This window comes from Opisthocomus hoazin, chromosome 12 (assembly GCF_030867145.1).
Source record: "Opisthocomus hoazin isolate bOpiHoa1 chromosome 12, bOpiHoa1.hap1, whole genome shotgun sequence".
Taxonomy (NCBI): domain Eukaryota; kingdom Metazoa; phylum Chordata; class Aves; order Opisthocomiformes; family Opisthocomidae; genus Opisthocomus; species Opisthocomus hoazin.
This window is the reverse complement of record NC_134425.1, coordinates 1,699,501-1,719,803: the sequence shown is the minus strand read 5'-3', so window position 1 is coordinate 1,719,803 and position 20,303 is coordinate 1,699,501. Positions and strand designations below refer to the sequence as shown.

Sequence of the window (20,303 nt, the reverse complement as noted above, 5' to 3'; positions counted from 1 at the left end):
GAACTGCTCACTCATCTTTTGCAGATACATAGCTGGCCTTCAAGGACAGTCCTTTTAGTTTGTTCACAAATTCAACTCAATACTGATTTTTTTAAAAAAAACATATATGGTATAAATAACTACTGCCTTACTAACGACTCTTAGCCTGATCTCTACGTATCACTCTCTGGAACTGAAAAAGCAATACCATTTGCATCTGTTTCAACCCACGACCCTTCTACATTTGACAAATTATGACAACATTTAGATAGTGGCTGTGGGTTATAGTGGATTTTTCCGGGATTTCAGAAATAATTTAAAGGATAGTTGACCGGTCCAGATCTTTTAATGAGGCAAACTTTCATCGCTTACATCTGTAAACATAACTGCTGTATTTTTTGTATCCATGTATTTGAGGTAATTTTCCCTTCTACCTTGTCTTTCAAGACTTGAAAAATACTTTTCAGTCATCAATTAAATTTCATAAAAAGATCTATAGGGCAGTTAAGGTATGCTTTTTAAAATATACAGGGAAACCAAGAGACAAAGAAATTCACATGGTAACACTGTAAAGTTATGGCAAAAATAAAGTGGAAATGGAACCTCTGCACCCCGTTCCTGCAGAAAGAGCAGTATCTCACTGAGGATGCTCTCAGCAGACAGGAGGGAAAAACCTTTGGGAGTTACCTTGCTGAACTTCTCTTTAGTATACATGTATTTAAATGAATACACACATAAAGGATTCAGCTAACAGATGTTCAAAAATGCCTGAGAATGCAGGGGGTCTTTAAATGAAAATAAATAAATACATTCCTGTTTTGGAAGTCATAGCTAAAACTACCTCTGAAGTGTAAATCGTACACTTAGTAGGTCTGCTATTATTATTATTATGGTAAGTGCAAGCAAATGGCCAGGTAGAGACTAGTCAATTCTATATACAGTAATGAACGTGCATTTTTTTGCAACAATTGTGTGAGCAAATTCTGCACGAAGATTTTTGCCAATAACTAAAAACTTCTTCATAAGTCTTCAATGTTTATTTTCTGAAAATCATGCTTAAGAAGCGATGACAGGTCACTTTCTTAAAATAAAAACTTAAATTTCAACTGAAGCAAAATTTGCAATAAACTAGATTGTTTAAATGGAATAATTTAGAAAAAGCTGAGTACATACTACTTGGACTTGTCCATCCTCTCCTATCTGGTGGATCTGAACCTGCTGAGCGTTGGCTAGCGCGTAGTGTAGGGCCTGTGGCTGGTTCTGCTGGATCTCATTGGAAGCTGAAACTGAGCTCTGCGAACCCTCTGAAAAAGAGACAAAAATCCAGCTTTATTAGACGTGTATAGCTCATGCCAGTGGCCATGCAGCAATGCAGACTTCAAAACTGTGGAAAACAAATGCAATCAGTAAACAGATGCAGATTATTTATGCATTAATAACCTTATGTATGTTCATGGCTCACCTGTGGATTTGCTACAAATTCCAAAGGAGTTCCAAAGGCGATCTTGTCTCTGAGGAAGCATACATTTAAAAAGCATCTTTTGAATCTAGATTAAAAGTCGTATCACAGCCAACCCACCTACGTTTCCTCAGCAGTTCAACACTTTCTTTTGTGCACCTCTGTAGCCAAGAACTGTTACTGCCACCACCACCCCAGGGACACGTTTGAAAACTCATCCTGTAAATTGAAGTTATCATATATATAAAGGATATCTCTCAACTGTTTTTCAAGCTCCATCATCTATAATTCATACTGACACACATGAGCTTGGAATTTTATTTTTTTTTTAAGCTCAAAATGGCAGGTGGATTTCTTGACTTAGATGAATCTAAACACTACCTCACACTGGAAAGTAAGGCCTTCTGAAAACGCCCCTGCAAAAAGGAAGACACCCGGGTGTTATCTCTGGGTAACAGTGACAGCCATCAGGAAATCCCCAGCATGATTCCAAGAGGATTACAGGATTACAGGCTGGGGGACGAAGGGGTTGGGAGCAGCCCTGCGGAGAAGGACTTGGGGCTGCTGGTTGATGAGAAGCTCGATGTGACCCAGCAGTGTGCGCTGGCAGCCCCAAAGCCCAGCCGTGCCCTGTCCTGCATCCCCAGCAGCGTGGGCACAGGGCGAGGGGGGGGACTGTGCCCCTCTGCCCCGCTCTGCTGAGACCCCCCGGGAGTCCTGCGCCCAGCTCTGGAGCCCTCAGCACAGGACAGAGATGGAGCTGTGGGAGCGGGGCTGGAGGAGCCCCAGCGATGATCCGAGGGCTGGAACCCCTCTGCTGGAAGGAGAGGCTGTGAGAGCTGGGGCTGCTCAGCCTGGGGAGGAGAAGGCTGCAGGGAGACCTGAGAGCAGCTCCCAGTGCCTGGAGGGGCTGCGAGAGAGCTGCAGAGGGGCTGGGACAAAGGCATGGAGTGACAGGACAAGGGGTGATGGTTTTAAACTAAAAGAGGGGAGATTTAGACTGGATATAAGAAAAAAATTCTTTACACTGAGGGTGGTGAGGCACTGGCACAGGCTGCCCAGGGAGGGGTCAATGCCCCATGCCTGGAAGCATTCCAGGCCAGGTTGGACGGGGCTCCGAGCAACCCGGTGGAAGATGTCCCTGCTCACTGCAGGGGGGTTGGGCTGGATGGCCTTGAAAGGTCCCTTCCAACCCAAACCATTTTATGATTCTATAAGAACTTGCACTAGAAGTAGACATACAGATGAATTTCTAGATTTTCCACCAACAGGGACAGGATTCTTATCAATGTAAGAGGCAAAAGGCAAGTAAAAAGAACTTTTTTTTTTTTTTTAGTATAAAAGCACTTGAATTTTTTTTTGTAACATGACTTTTTTTTATGCATTTAGTGCCAGTGATACTGAGAGGCTAATAATGTCAGTAATTCTGTATTGAAAGGGTGACGTGGAATACAGTGGGCCAGAAACTAAGGCTACGTCTGGGTCTTCCTACAGATTAAGACACCCCTAGCAGGTAAACGTATTACTAGCTACCATACATCCTTCTAGGAAACGGGAAGAACAGCCTGGAGCTACTGATCAATGGCACTTTTGCAGCACATGTGACAAGTTCAAGTGCACACTGCTACAAAAATACCTTAAAGTGTCCCAATATCCTACTAATATCATACTAGTATCGTACTAACATCCAGGATCAGTCCTAGTTTTCTTCGTTTTTTTATTTAAGATGTCTTGGAGAACAGGATTGTCATAGAAGGCTTGTAGAATAACACATCTGAAGAAATACTTCTTGCCTAGAGTATTCCTGTAAACATTTCCAACATTTTTACTTTTGCTATGCCACAAAAACATTAAGTGTTTTACAACTTTTCCACATTATTTATTGCTCTGACAGTGACTTTTATGCTACAAGATAACATAAAACTCATTAACATCTCACTTGTAGTAACATTCAATACTATAGGGCTTTCAAGCTGTCCAAGTACTGGAAACAATAAAGAAAATATTTAAGAAACAGTGACACTCCACTTCCATTTGAGATCACTCCTTACAAGATGTTATGTATTGCTTAAATAAGCACTAGACAGGCCTCACCCTGCTCAGAGATGATTGATGGACAATACATTTTTCTTTCTAAAGCGATGTTTGATTTTTTTGAACCAACACAGCAGGAAGCCATGTTTCATAAAAGCTTAATACTTCTACTTAATACTGTTATGATTTATACTGAAATGAGAATGTTAGTTTTGCAACAATAAGCTTCATCCACTCATACAAATATTTTAATGGAAATGTTCTTTAATAAAATCATCCATTTGGGTTTTTTTCATCCTGTCTGCAAAAGTTTGCGTAAGAAGATAGTTTTAAGTCTCAACATGGGAACTGGAAACTAACTCCAAACCACCAAGCCAGTATTTACTTCTTTGCTGAACAGTTTAGTTGCCTAACTGTTCAACTAGACAGCTCTAATTATGTTAGCAATCCACAAATACATAACTACAACCAGAACGCTTATGCAGTAACTGAGCAAATCATCACAAGTACATGGTTTTGCTGCCTAGTGGACATACATCTTTAATACCTTACATATGACCAGTAGGTAACTGCAGAACGTTCACAATTTCTTAACTCTTGTCCTGTTGCTTACTGTGCAATTCCAGTATTTCCTGCGCTGTGCTACAATGGATGTTTGCTGTAGAGAATTCCAGACAGGATTAACAAATCACCATCGGCAGAAGAGTCCTGTACCTACTATGAGAAACTGCACCCTTAACCACATAAACACGTGATCTGTTCAAATTCTGATACTAGACCATGCTTTCCATTGCCAGTGGCTTTGTTACGGTCACTGAAAGTAACAGATATTCTAGAAAGACCGTTTACCTAATCCTCCTTGTCTTTCACTTGTTCTCTCATTTCTTTCACTTGTTCTCTCATTTCTTTCACTTCAGTCCTAGTAATATTTTATGCAATTAATTTTCTGCATTTTTATTTCACAAACAGCATTTTGTTAGGATGCTAAATGGCTAAGAAAGCCCACTGTTTTTCATCTTCCTTCTTACAGGCTACCACTAGTCCATTCCATTGCGATTTTGTCTTTCCATCATGCTTCCCAGTCCCCAACTATGTAATTCAACAGCTGAGTTGAGTTACAACTCAACTTCTAAGTTAAACCACAGCACCCAAATACATAAACCTTCATTAGATCTGAGCGTGTACACATACAAAACTTCATACGCTCAAACATACATAGCGTAAATGTAAACACACATACATATAACAGCAAAACTGGACTTGGGACAGAAGCGAGGTAAGCTGTGCTTCACTTACAGATTTAGTAACCTTCTAGCAGTACTTTTCCTGTTGTTTACACCTACCATTACACAAACTGCAATGTTGTACTTCTGAGAAAACACAAAGATGCATTTATAACGAGTATTCATTTTCTGATTAAAAACCTATGCAATAAAAGAGCATCAAAGAGATAAGAGCTACAGCAGACAAAAATATATATTTACATATATCTTATAGGCACATATTGAAATATGCTTTTGACTGTAAAGTCCAAAAGCCTCTATTTGTAAAGCATCTTTTGCTTCACAGATGTCAGAAATTATTGTGCTTTTCAGAGGTGGGAACAGGAGGCACAGACTGAATGCAACCATACTGTACATCTCGCATTGTCACTTATACATAGATGTCAGTTTGGCTGTGCTGCAACAACCTCAGCCGGGTTTTCTTTCTTTTTTTAGTTGGATTTTGGTGGGGGTTTTTTTCTTCTTAGGAAGAAAGAAGAGAGAGGATTCAACAGTGTCTAAAAACAAAACATCTTTTATAAGAATTGGTTTTCCCCTCTGAATGTCTGACCAGACAAAAGTAATATTTATCCATTTTTAAACATTCCCCATTAAAAACAAACACAAACATGAATAGCACACAGCTTGAATAGAGGATATGTCAACAGTTATAAATCACTATCATGTAAACTATCTCGCCTCACATTTACAACTTTGATATATTAGAGAATCCCTGGCACTGAGAAGCTACACAGCTGAACTCTCGCTTTGAAATTCTCTACCGCAGTAGCTACAAAGGGGTACTGTGACACGAACCGAACAGCTCACGTCGTGCTGCTACCCAGCACGTTATCCACAGCCCTCCCAAAGCCCCCTCCGCTAGAGGGAACAGCTTCGGAGCCATCCACAGCATGGAAGATGCTGCACTGCCCATTCCACAGGTGACTAAGTTGTGACACAGTGGGGAAAAAACAACGCGACTGCCAAAACATTCCTGCCGCCCAAGCTGAAATTGGACCTTTGACATTTTCCATTTGTTTACTGCATGTGCTTACAAGTCAAAGACAATTTAGCCTAAGCGAGTATGTCTTCTCAGACAGATGTTCATGAGCTGGCAAAGTCCCCCCCACTGAAGCAGTTACTTCTGTCAGACTTCTCCAAGCTCGTCTTCCTCAGACACTGCTGAGCAAGATTAGATTTGTCAGACAAACGTAATTTGTAACTGTTTCAAGAACACGCATGTTTAACTCTCAACTGAGTTTTGAAATTCCTCACTTCAAAGGCAAAACGTCTGGTATGTTCTAATTGTTTCTATCCTACTTCGTATTTCTCAGCTGAGCATCCGGCTTCTCATTTTGGAAGGAAATGGAGGAGGCACAGGTCCGGCAGCAGAGGGGATTCATGCTTAGGCTCCTCATGCGGTGTTATTCAAACTCTTTTTCCTAGGGTATCGGCTTCCCCGCCTCACGCTTCTGCTTACAAACTAGGATGCATTTTCTTGCTTCCTCGATGTGCAGTCCTAGCAAGGAAAGGATAATGGCCAAATCTAGCAAAGCAGCCCTCAGAAATCAAAAGCAGGAAAAACACCATTACTGAACAATTACTAGAAATAAAACTGTATACTGTAAACCGTTATCTCAACCTGACTCATCCAGTGCTAAAAGCCTCCAATTTTGCAGAACAGCTTTGAAGATTTGGCTGCGCATCCATTTTTGTATGTGACATCTCGGCACAGGCTGAGCACTTCAGCCTAAATCTACATATAAATCCCAAAGTCATAGAACTAATTAAAAATTCCAACATGGAAAACTGTGATAACAGCTTTAACAATCTTAAGAGAAATTAAAAGAAAGGGAGATGGCACTCTTCAATTAATCCTCCTCCCAAAAACCTCATTTCCTACTGCCTTCCCTCCACAGACTGCTAATGTTTTTAAAAAGAATATCTAGCTAAATTATCATGGCAGCCATGTGTACAACTCGTCAGGAAAAAAAAAATAAAATAAACCAAGAGAAAAAACACACATTAAGGACCGAAGTGTTGGCTCTGACAAGAGCAGAGCAAACCACCACAATTAATACTTTAATTCCAACAAGAGGCAACAGCTTCAAACAGAAAAGCCAGAGAAAGTAAGAAAAAAACAACTTCTGCCTAAATATAAGTCTGCTACAACAACTTTATGCAACCCATAAATCTTCCGGCTCCTGTAAAGCTGCACAGTCAATTAAATGTAGAACAATCTCAATTAGTATCTTTGGGGGTGAAGGACAAAGAGATATTCACTCATATTTTCCTACCAGCTCCCTTGGACATGTTTTTGTCTGTGGATCAGCTCCCCTCGAGCTCTTGACACTTGAACGCTATCACAGAATTACAACGCCAAAAACTTGTAAGGCTACGTAAGGACGATGGGCTCGGCCTCCTGCTTTTCCATGTCATGTGCATCGCTAATTTTTCCATATGATAAACAGAGCAGAGAGGAAATCTGTTATCATTTTTAACTGCATGACTCAAATCAAAGCCACGTGCTACATAAACTTTTATGCACAATAAGCAGAAGCCTAAAAGTTTTGACGTGTCCAACAAGTACTTACGAATGAAGAAGCTCAAGAATAACAATCCTCTTCAGATGTAAATAATTCAGAATTACTTACTATGCGTGTAATAACTCGTCAAAATCACAAAATCACAGAATAGATGAGGTTGGAAGTGACCTCTGGAGATCATCTAATCCAGTGCCCTTCCTCAAAGCATGGGCAACCAGAAACAGTTGCTTTGGACTGCGTCTGGGTGGGTTTTGATGGTCTCCAGGGATTGTGTCATTGCAGCTTCTCTGGGGAACTACCGTGTTCAACCACCCTCAGGATCCCTCAGAGCCAGAGAAATCCAAGGCAGGTCACAGGCAGGTGACTTTCCAGCAGGGCAGTGAACATGCTGATTTGAGACTATTTCAGGACTAATAAAAATATTATTTTTAACGATATGTAGAGATGTTCAACACTTTTCACTGCCAAACATAAAAGACTGTTATTCTAGACTTTTAGCACACCAGCATTTAAGAAAATATTCTGTAACACATAGGAGAATGGAGCTCCTTTGCAACACTTGAAGAAAGTGCCGATAAATTTCTGCTGATTGAAATGTATTATTACACTACGACATAACAGAAAGCTATCTTGCTATTATCAGCCCCTAGAGATAGCTAATGAAAAATATTACTTCAAGCCAACTAAACACAACAGTTCTGGATCTGAGCCCCCCCTTTTTTTTTGTTGTACCCCTTGGTCACAATTTTAATAACAAATACTACAACCACAAGTTCAGAAGTAGAAAAGCCTTACCAAACTCTGGGAAACGTTCATACAGGGAACGCGGTGCTCATTCATTCACGCTCAGGACACTGAGATCACACTCAAGCCTCTTAATGCTGTGTTCAGAACAGCTCAGCTGCACGGCAGACACTGTGATACTACTGCGTCTGCTCACGGCATCTGCTGACGGCAATAGTGCATCTTCCAAAGAAGCGCCTTCTGAAGACTACGGGACTACCTTCTAGGGTAAGCCCTAACACTTCTCTAGGAAATTATCATCATTTAGCTAAGAATCAGTGGGTTTAAATACTTCCACAAACAGCTTAGGTTTATCCTCCTGAACCTGGCGAGTGTGAAAATTTTTCCCCCCCGTGGCATAATCTGAAACGCTTGTCTGCAAGGTGTGAAATGAACGTGTGCAACACCACCGTTGCAGCTAAACTATCGGAGAACCTGACACGCTTACCTTAAGCCGCTCAGTGACCTAACTCGACCAGTCACAGAACCACGCTCTACTAAATTTCCTGATCAAACTAAATAATCACAGCTTCTCTTCTACCGAAGTCATACAGTCCTATGCCGAGTGGAGCCAAAGCCAGAGCTTCTCAGAACAGCTCAGAGGAGATCATACAAGAAACTACGCTGCCTATCCCCGCATCCTTCACAGCGTAAACACGACACTGTAGCCATTCACAATCTTTTAAGAGCTTTTTTTTTTTCCATTCTATCTTCTGTGAGAAGCAGCTACTACATTCTGCCCAACAGATAAAGAACTCAGATGCCTGCTGTATGTGAACTGACACAGAGCACCACACCACTCGGTGAAACCAGACACAGGTCGTCTTCTGCAGACCGCAGCAGCCACAGCCGGGTGCAGACCTGACACAAAGCCCCCAGCGCTGAGCTTCGTAGCTGTAACTGACAACCGCGGGAAAGACAGCTTCTCAAGTAGGTGAATTCCAGACCGTTCGAGGCTCACCTTAAATTGCCCCCTGAAACAAATGCTACCATAAAAACTGTCTGGGTTCATATGTAACACTTTAAAAAGCCGTATTTGACAGCTATGTTGTCATAACTGTGAAATACAGACCTCCTTTACTTCAGAGCTGTGAAATACTGCTTCTCTTTCCTGCTAGCTGGCAGCAGGAATTCTGCTATATCCACTATACGGTGTTTATAATAGGGAACAGATGACTGTGAATTATGATGCTGTAATTCCATTGAGAGGTTCCAGGGATGTCAAACCACAAAGGCGAAGTCTGAGTGGTTCAGGAAGTTACCTGAGCAGAGCTGTGGAATTACAGCCTTGTCATGCAAATGTTACTTTTTAAAAAGTGTGTGAATCTCCATCTTTTCTTCTCTTTCTTCTCCCTATATACTCATTCAGCCTCTCAACCCACTCTCCTGTTTTCCCTCACACCTCTTCTTCTTTCTTCAGGTGAAATACCACTCCCACCTGATTTTGGAAGGCCAATTAGTTTTTCAAAGGACCACTTGATTCTGAAAAGTGGTCTGTTTTTCTAAGAGCTTTTTCACAGTGGGTGCAAATATAGTGGTGAATTCATCCAGCACCTTTACAGCCTCCCAGAAGATGATGCCAATGACATTCTGAGTAAAAGCAGTATTTTAAAGAAAATTAACAAAAGACTCTGAATCCATGGGAACATTTTCACATACCGTCACCGAAGGCAGCTGTTAATGTTATTGGCGGCACTCTGCTTTTGGCTGCAGTCTATACAGTCCCGCCAATGACATGCCAAGATGCCTCAGCTCACCTTCATCATCTTCAGGACCAAAGACATCTTTATAAGGACATGCAGTCACCTCTTTGCTATCTAGGTGACTTGGGAGATGAGATAGCCTGCACAGTGGGAGACCCAGGAGGCAGACAAACTCCCTGGAATGTCCCGCAGGTTGATGGCCCAAAGGCAGCCCGCTCAGCTCCAGCTAAACGAGCCGGCCGGGGCGCACAGCCCAAAACGTGGCTCTTGCAGAACCAGCTCATGTGTGTCTGCCCCACGCTGCTCCCACCTGCTGAGACAGCATGTTGCTGAAATCCCAGGAGCTAATTCAGGTGTCTTTGTACCCACGGAACAATTTACCCACAAATCACGTTAGTGGAATTGAGGGAACAAAAAAAATGAGCTTTCAGCTTAACCACAACACAAAAACCCCACCAAAACTTATTACCTTATGGCCTTCTGAAGACAAGAATTCACTGAGCCTGAGTCTGTGTTTTACATCTCTACAGTGGACTCCCCAGATCTCCAAACCAGGATGTTAAAAATTAATATTTTTTTAATAATAAATCTCAACAACAGTCAAGGAGTACGGTCTAATGAGCACAGGCCCATAATATCCACTTACTACTGCATTCTTACTCTAAAATACTGATTGCTAAGAGACTGAAAATAAAAATCCCATCAACACATATGGCTTATGGTTATCATTACATTGATTAGTATTTTTAATTTGAGAATTTTGGATATGATTCCCAGTTCCAGCACATAAAATTTTCCATTGAAAGCAGATTTTGGCATTCTTTGCTCGAGATACAGTGGTTAGTGTTAACATGCAACCAAAAATTTTATGCAGGCAAATAAACTTACTTCCTTTTCTTTGGGCTCACTTCCAAAACACTGTTTTTAATATATGATGTACAAATGTCCCGTAACACTGCTTTATATTAAAAGCATGAGCCAGGAATGTCCTATGAGAACACTTCTTAGGTCAGTATTTTTCATTTGTTATTATTATTCATGCCTACCTACCTATATGGAAATATAGAATCACCTACAATATATTTAATTTCTTCAGAGGAAAATACTTGAGGAACAAAACTAAGCACGTCCTGCTAAATGGTGTGAACATACTGAGAAAGATTTATTCACTTGACTCCTCTTACGAACAGTTGCAGAAACATTTTGACCTTCTACTCAAAAAACTGAACACGGTAAAAAAACCACGGAGCTGCATCTGCTGATTTTCTTCAGTTAGCACATGTGGATGGACGTTCTCAAGCATCCCAGTGAAGCCAGGCATTCCGAGAACGCCCAAACCAACACAGCCTATCTCTCACACACACTGGAATACACTGCACTTTCATTTCTGGCAAATCTGCGTATTACTGCTGTTTTAGAGACTCCCTTCTCCCTCTTCTTTTGGTGAACACACACACACATCTCGCTTCCCTTCCAGGATCATTAATGCACTGCAACCAGGAGCAGGACTGCAATTTGCAGATGAAACGGTATCAGGAGCTCACCCTACCAGTAACCTACTTTGGTAGAAGCCCCACCAGGCTGCAAAGGACTCCGGAGGTACCAGGAGGTGGTCAGCTTGCACTGAAGGCCCATAATGATTTAACTATGAACGGCTGACTTCACTTAGTACATGGATACACTCCCTGAGGAGCACTGTAGATGTATATACACTGTAACAGAGAGATCTCTTCACCAATGATAAGTGATACTTGAAAAAAAAAAAGCAACAAAACAAAATCCACTCCAAAAATTCAATTGTGAGAAATGTGGGTTTCTCCACGTATCTTTGTTAAACAAAAATATTCAAAATTTGGGGTACTACATGCACCTGTTGTAAGTACAACTTCAGATCAAAATCATATTCACATATATTGAGAAACAAATGACATTATTACTGTAAGTTTCCTTTTCTGTTGGCATGCGTTTGTTTGGGTTTTGTGAGTTTGGGGGGGGTTGTTTGTTTGCTTACCTGAACCACTGTAAGATGATGATGAAGGTGTCCGCCTTGAAAAGCTTTTCACAGCAAGACTCTGGCCTCGCTGTTTCCGTCTCCAAGCTGTTCGGCATTTGGAGTCTATGCTTTGCTTGATTCGATACCAGTCAGATTCTGTGATTCCAAATTTATAAAATAAGTGACCTGCAATTATAGAGAAACACACAGCAGTGAAAACTAGTAGAAATTGATATTTTCAGGAAAATTCTTAGACGACACACAGTCATGCACACAAGGTGAACAAAGCAACCCTGAAAATTTTAGAATTGCCCTCTGCCTAAAGGAATACAATGACATTATGAAAAATGCCAAAGCTCTACAGTGGTGTGATTTGAACAGCTATAGACAAAATTAAGTAATCATACAGATGCACAGTTATGTATTTAAAAATGTCAGCAGTCTATGAAATTTCCTGATCTACACTTCTATCCGTGGGATCTACACCATTACATTCAAGATACGCAACACTGATCAACAAAGGATCCAGCACTCCGAAGCCAAAAGTGGATAAAGCTTTATTTAACACTGATAGTGCCCCACAATATGTCAATAAGTAGGAAGACGTATAATCCTCCCTATAAAAAAAGCTCTTTTAAAGCCTAGTTCACAATTCTTCGGAATCCAATAAAAATGCAATACAAAATTATGATCTTCTGAAAATATTACTACTAGTATTCAGTCATTTAAAGAGCCATTTTATGCACTTTCCAGCATTTGGTGCTAAGTTGCCAAACTGTTATACAAACTCAACGTTGACTCCTGAGTTAAACTGAGTATTTTGAAACAAAGCTCATACAGCTGGAGTCCCGCTGCCAGCTCAACCCAGGTTCATGACTGTGCAACCTCTGCACCCGAAGGCGAAGCCTAGTTACACAAGAGGCAGAGGGAGCAAAAAGCCTGTTTCAGGTAGGACAAGAAAAACTTGTTTCAGCATCTGGACAAATGGCTTTAAAACTGGGAAAGCAATATGCTGTGCATCATCAGCTGTTTGAAGGTCCTCCGCATACTGCTACAGAATGTTACCACTTCATTGTAAGCCTTCGAGTGGCTTGTGTTTTGAGGGGAAGGCATTTGACTGTACGTTAAGAGAAATTTATAATCCTCATGGTTGCAGAAAAAACTCTTGAAAACGTAAACCCACAGGTTCAAAACCTGTGAATTAAAACAGAACTACCTGAACATATAACATTCTCTAAAACTTCAGTACTTCTAAACTTACCAGATTTAGGTTTGCAATACTATAATTAAAACTCAATCCAAAGCTGTAATATGTCAATGTGACTATGCATGAAGGGTCTCTTACAATTCCTGTTGTCCTTTTGGTATCCGTTTCTTTCTACATTCCACAAAAAGAAAAGAATCTTTTCAACCTGCTGGGTTTACAATCTTAGTCTCAGATAGGATCCTGATCCTGTGAGCTACCTGCTTCAGCTGTTCTATAGTCCCACAAATCGGATCCAGTACGCTCCTGTAAGGCAACTGATTTGAAACCTACAGCTGCAAAATTCCAGGTGTGCACGAACTAAGAGCTCAGTACTTTTCTGTGTATTACAAATGAGCCAAGAGTCCTCAAGAACTGAAATGTGCAGGTCATGGATCTAACATAGTCAAGTGGAGTACTGTATGTAGCTCTCAAGCGATCACCATCACCTTCAAACACACTGCTTTCTGATGCTCTACATTATGTTCTTACAGATCTGCTCAAAAAGCAAAGCAGAGAACCTACAAGAGGAAAACACCGGCATCCAAAAGCCAATTTAAAGGCACTTTAAAGGCCCCACGATCTCTCACCGGCATGAGACAGCAAGCACGTTACTTAGCGATGGCTTTACAACCCTTGCATTATGTTTCCAGAAAGGGGGTGGGAGTAGGAAAGGAGGAAAATCGACTGAAATGATCATCTGCTGCTGTGCAACAGTTTCCTTTCCATAGGTGTCAGCAAAAGGAAAGCACATTCTGTTCTGTAAATACTGAGACCACATTTTTTAGCATAATCTATTACTAATATGCACTACACAGAGAAATGGGTTTATAAATGTTTGCGGCAACATCCAATAAAAATAGTTGTGCTTTAACTCTTTAGATGACTTCAGCTGTCAGTACGAACAAAAGTGCTTGTGTAGTCCTACATAAAATACAGTCATATGCTCTTTGGTTATTTAAAAAAAAAGTCCATATTTCATTCATAAATACACTTTAACGACTTTCACGTTATGTGCTGCTCTGTTTAGAGAAGGGACTGAATCAGCTGTAGGTCAGAGAAAACTCACAGAAAAGCAGTCTAGCTAGGAATTTGAACTATTACAGTGTAATCCACGGGATATTCCAGGATGTCACTTAATTCAAAGATAAATCAAAAGCAATATAAATCATCTGGGACAAGATAGTCTCAGGTGCAGTGGGCCATTCATACTAGGACACCCAAGCCCTGTAGGACACGAGCTGGAGAAATGAAATGGGTACCAGAGCTGCGATACAAAACGTCCCAGAAACCGCTCTGTTGAGGGAAGACGGGAACAGACCCTCTTCTGCTTACTGCTCACAGCAGCCACCACTGAGTCAGTGTGACAAGGAATGGCCACGAAATGGTGGCTACAGAGACCACCACCTCCACGGAGAGACACGGCTACAGAGAGAAGCATGGAAAACAGATCACAAGCTAAACAGGGTAGAGTCAGAGAAGAAGATTTTAGGCTAGAGACCTAAGACATCAAGCACAGACTTTCAAAGCCAGGCATGCTTCTTTTCGCTTCTTCATGAAATTCCTACTTCGCTGTTACAGCGGTTGAAGGTGTAAAACTGGTATAGATGAAACGCCTGCTGTTTGCACAGATTTTTACCATAACTGCCTACTCAGTCACAGTAACTGCATGTGCAAATTAGGCATGAAAAATTAGCCCTTAAGTAGAAAGATAGCTGATCTAAAGGTTAAATGAACTTCAGATGTATAAATCTATCCAGTTGGTATTACAAGTTAAAATCGTATTCTCTGAACAGGTCTTTAGCAACCGCATTTCATAACAGTCCACCAATGACTGAAGAAAAATTTAATTCTAACGACAGTGGAATATTTTTTAAATGGATAAAAAGTTCACCACAACATCAGAAATATGATTTACCTGTTGCAGAGAGACACATCCCGAAAACACGTGCAAACGATATTAGGAAACTGAAGCGTGCTGACTTTCTGTTCTCTATCCACAAACGATCACATGCAGGAGAGCTTTCAGCTGGCTCATTCTGAGCATGTCAAACACCAAAACAAGTTCGAAAAGGCAGCACTGAAGCAAGGTACTGCAAACGAGACATTTAACTTGGGCAAGTCCATATTAGAAGAGACAGAAATATCTCGGTGAGCAGGGATTTGACTTTTTCGGAACGTTTGCTAGTCCAAAGCAGCACGCAGCACTGTAATCTGTAAGCGGCACAGCATCTATGAGCCACGGAACAACTCTGCTCAAAACACATAAAAAATACATTCAGCAATATACTTCAGCACTTTGGCAAAAAGACAACAGAATTTTGGAAGACAGATGCGCTTATCCAAGAAGAGGGAACTAAAGGATTTAGATCGCCTAAGGATGGATGACTGTGTTTTTAGCGATCTTTTTCTTTTGGACAAGGGACGGTTGCCGGTAACGTTCAAAACAAAGGATGTGCTTGTTTTTAAACATAAGGGTCCAAAGTTTGCTTTCTTTGGGAACCTCACTTCCTAAACAAAGCTTTCTATGAAAACACACCAGAGACTTAAAACAGTTCAGTTATTTAATAAATTGCAAGAGCTTGAGTGATTTCTATAGACTAGACACGTACTAGCAGCAGCTCGGGAGACAAAAAGCTCTGCACAAAGAATTCACAGAGACACGGGCTATGCTGAAACACACACAGGGGAAATCACTTTGGTTTGCAAGCAAGAACCAACGTTCCAACCTTCTCAAGCAAAAGCTTGAGAGGAAAGCTTGTGAGCATCAGGAAAATTAAAGAAGTCAGCTTCCAAAGCCAGCAGGTGCCTGATACGGAGTTCTGCCTTCCGCATCCTAGGTGAGAAACCCAGCACAGTTCTGCCAAAGTTCCTATAAAGCTCAAAAGAAGCCTGGCACAGGTTCTAGAACACTTCTTGTGCTCCGCAAAGTAAATCTTTCTGTGGTTCAAAGAAAAAAAGAAAAAAAAAAAGCTTGGAAATGCAGTGACGATGATCTGGTACAAACACAAAGATCGACAGCAATGCTGTCTGAAATGACTATATTCTCACAAACTTTGGGGGCATCTAACGTACAAAACAGGGGAGGAAGAGTTGGTTTTTTTAAAAACAAGGCTAATTAGAAAAAAAAGAAAACCCCACAAAAACAATGTTCCTGAGAAAGTAATCCTCTCTTCCTTAAAGGTCAGAAGTCAGACAGCAGACAAAACAATCCACACAAAACATTAAATTGTGAAGAAATTTAATTAAGAACAAATTGAGGAGGAAGAGAAGACATTTGCAATACCAAAACCAGACATGAAATATTCCATCTTGATATCGCATTCAAAACCAGCCTCCTAAAGAACAAACTTCACGTCAATTCGCTCGCATTTGGATGTTGCTACGTTGTGCTGCTTCCCATTCTCCATGAACTCCAGATTTCTTTAGACAATTAAAAGGTAAATAATTATTTTCCTGGACTTGGCAGAGTTCCCTTTGCTGCCGTTTATACTGAGATGGCACAGGCTTTCCCTCTGTTACTGTTCTATTTTGAAAGACTGGGGAAAGCATCACCCCCAGAGAATCTAACAGCCACATGTACAACATAAAGACACATTCACATCACATGTGTAATCCAAACAGATCTGGCTAACTGTTCCTTCCACTTCCAAATTCAACATCATTTTTAAAGTCTAGAGAAAAAGCAACAGAATGTCATATTCAAAATTCAAATGATTAAACTCGTGAAGAGAATCTTTGTTTAATTGACAAGAACATGACGGATATTATGAAAAACAAGGGCTTCAGATTCTGCCTGCACAGAATCATGAAGAGGGGCGATTATTTGGGGGTTTGGCTAACAAAATGCATTTTTTCACAGAAGGGTCATACATTTGGAGTTCCTTTTATTAAACGAATAGCGTATGACAACAAAATCTGCTGTACTAAATATTGGAACAGCGAAGGAAAAAAATTAAGCACCTCTGAAGTTACTTCTTGCGCCTTCGGGCTTCAATTCTTCAAGCGTAATTATGGTCATGCATTGACCATATTGAAACAATTTTAAAAAGCGTAATTGTTTACTCCTTTGACAGCTGGGGGGGGGGGGTTGGTCTCCACAGCTGGGAGGCAGCTTCCCTCTCCAAATCTCAGCAGTGTTTCGGGGTGGGCAAAGGGATGCAGGAGGGGAGGCAGACATCGTCCTCGCCCCGTTGCAGTCGGGGGGATGGCAGAACCTTGGCAGCTTCTCCGACGTCACATGCTTGTGAACATCAATCATGTCACCAGACAATCACTTTCCATAGCTCTGTGCTCATCCACAGGCTAAACAACACCCAAAAAGAGCGGGGGGGGAGCTGTTAAAAACACGGAGAGAGGGAGGAGGGAAGGAAAATTCAGCTACCAAGCAATTACTCAGTTTTCCATTTTATTTCTACAGTTCCTTCATTTAACTCTCACACTCCTACTTTTCAAACAGCTATAAATTTACAGACTACTAGAGACTAGAGTGTGCACGCTTTCTAGTGCAAACCAGACGCCAGGGGTACTTGCAAACAGCCTCAAGTACAACTGAAATCCTATTCTACTACACATACCTAAAGAAGGATTTACTAAACCTGTGTCCGCAACCAGAATATTTTAAACGGTCAAATATTAAAATAAAACACTATAAAATGTTCACGAAATCTCTACTTTCTCAGGAGATTTTCAATTATCAGCTTTTAAAGGGAAGAAATGCCCTGTTTTCCTAGGTACACAAGATATGGTTAAAGACGATTTCTGCAAATAAGATTCCATAGAAAACTGATTATTTTATTGTACTCTTCAATTAAGTTATAATAATACAAAAACCTCAAAATTCCATGTTAGTCAAATCCCTTTCCACTCGGACAATAAGAACTCAGCTCTACACCAGAGATCATGAGGACTCTTATCTTATGTGACTTTATGACAAAACACATAACTGATAATTTTACAGCAACTGCTTCACAACAAATACGTAGAAATTGTTTATCTACAGTAGGAAAATTAAATGTCATGACAAGAGAGTAAGGAAATTCATAAACACCATTAAGGACACACTTGAAAGAGCCAGGCACGTTCGAGGAAACACTCCAGATGTGAAAAACGTCAGTGAAGTCAGTGGTCTTCAGTGTGGGCACGTGACTAGACAACTCGGGGAATAAGGACTAACTTTAAGGACACCAAAAAATGTTTTTTCCAGGAGCGCATTGCTCATATTGCATAATTCTCCTGGCTTCCAGATGCCATCATGATGTGGGTGTTATATAAATACATACGTCAGTACATTAAAGAACCAAACTCTAAGCATGGTGTTTTCATACCTCTTACAAGATAACTGGAATAGAAGCGAGACTGTGGACATAAATTTCTGCAGACCAAACTCACATCAGGCTATCAGCGCCCCACTCCTACTCCGCAAAATCCCCGTAAGAGGGGTCTTACAACTACCAAGACACCATCTGCCCCAAACTACGACTACTATAAAAATCCCCGAGATCAAGAAGGGGTTGAGGTAACAGCCTACCACTCCTTGCTTGCCTTTTAGAACTAAAATTTCCTTTCTAATATACATGGAATCAGCACGTTTTAGGTTTTTCAAGAAAACTAACAATTTAGAACAATGTTTTCTCATCTCAGCTCCTAAAACAAAGCCAAGTTCAAGCCAAGTATCTATCTGGTAGAAAAGCTTTCTGGGATCAAAAGGGTGCATCTTGCTGTACCAGCATCAAAGAAAGCCAGAGGAAGCGTTAAACTCAATCAGCAGCTACTTATAAAACGCTAATTACACTGTTTAGGCAACCTGCTCATTACAATTCTATGCAAATAGAGCAGTAAACCATCTGGAGGAACATGGAAGAAAGTTTTCCTTGTAACATCGGGTTACCCTGCCATGTTGAGGGAACACTTCAGCAACGAGCTTGTTCACAACATCTACCAGACAGCAGCAGCAGCGTGTGTGCATGCTGGCTTGCGTCTCCAGTAGCAGAGTTAAGTGAAAGTGAAATATTCTCTGCTTCGATCGTTACAGCTCTGTCGATCCGCCGACAGACAGCTGTAACCCCATTTCTTTTCCTAGTTTTCTCAAGCATACCAGCTCCAAGGCCTACTGCAAGGGACCATTCACCTTTCACAGGTCATTGCTAGAAGTCTTTCTGCTTTGGGTAAAACACGTGGTCTCCAACATCCAGACAGGTTTTTGTTTGCTTGTTGAGGTTTTGTATTTGGTTTGTTTTTTTTTTTTAAGTTATGAGAAAGTAATAAAACACAAAAGGCATGAGGTTTCCCTTTCTCTGTTCTTGCTCTCATAAAACACAGATAAAATGTCTTGTATTTTAAAAGATTTAAAGCATTTTGAAACCAAATGTTGTGCAAGAAAATGCAGCTCCTTCCTGACGCTTATATGCAGATCTGACTCCAAATTCATTCTGGTAGTGCACTGTTCCTCCAAAGAAATAACAACTAGCTTTGAATTGTCAGAATATTTACCACCTAATTTTATCTTAGTAAAAGTTAGTCTGTCAGAATATTTCATTAATATTTATTAATACTTCTTTTGAATATTTGCCTGGATATTTCATTTTTAACAAATCACAAAACCAGTGGAAACACGAAATGAAAAATTATTTTCAATGCCCTTGCACTACAAATTAAAAGGACGCATGCAGCTCGATAGGACCCTACTAAAAGTTAAAAAAAAAAAAAATTTATTAGCATCTAGAATCTCCAAATTCCACACGTACCCCCTTGTAAACCAGCAGAGCTCCTACCCTCAGACACACAGAATCACAGAATAGTAGGGGTTGGAAGGGACCTCTGTGGGTCACCCAGTCCAACCCTCCTGCCGAAGCAGGGTCACCTACAGCAGGCTGCACAGGACCTTGTCCAGGCGGGGCTTGAATATCTCCAGAGAAGGAGATATTACACCTTACCACCCTTCGGAAAACCTGCCAGTCTATGCTGATCTATGTTACGAGGAGCAGAACCTGCTCCGCTCTGGCCTCCAGAGCCAGCCATGAGCACGCCAATAATGCCATCTAGTGGGGCCACACATTTACCATTCCGGCAAGAAACGCCGGCGTTTCCATCCGCACTCCGTCCCCGGCTGCCTCGCAGCACGCGCCAAGCGCTACCAAAGGGGAGCAGAACCGCAGACCCAAGAGACGCGGCGGAACGGGGGCCAGCGAACGCAGCCCTGCGGGCACAGAGCATTTCTGGTGTTCCTGGTTGCAGACGTCGATCGCAGGGAGTTCCGCGTGGCGGGTCACAGCGGTGGCCGTAAGGCGTTCCCGTAAGGA

The 20,303-nt window shown here is 41.2% G+C and overlaps 1 protein-coding gene across 1 annotated transcript in view; it reads right to left on the bottom strand.

Moving 5' to 3' along the window:
• Positions 1–20,303, bottom strand: part of BANP (BTG3 associated nuclear protein) — a 155,170-nt gene that overhangs the window by 74,083 nt on the left and 60,784 nt on the right. Inside the window, exons 8-9 of the mRNA XM_075433551.1 lie at positions 11,778–11,945; positions 1,153–1,283 (exon numbers count right to left, since the gene is read on the bottom strand). Of these exons, the coding sequence (XP_075289666.1) occupies positions 1,153–1,283; positions 11,778–11,945 (299 nt within the window). The remainder of the gene's footprint in view (positions 1–1,152; positions 1,284–11,777; positions 11,946–20,303) is intronic.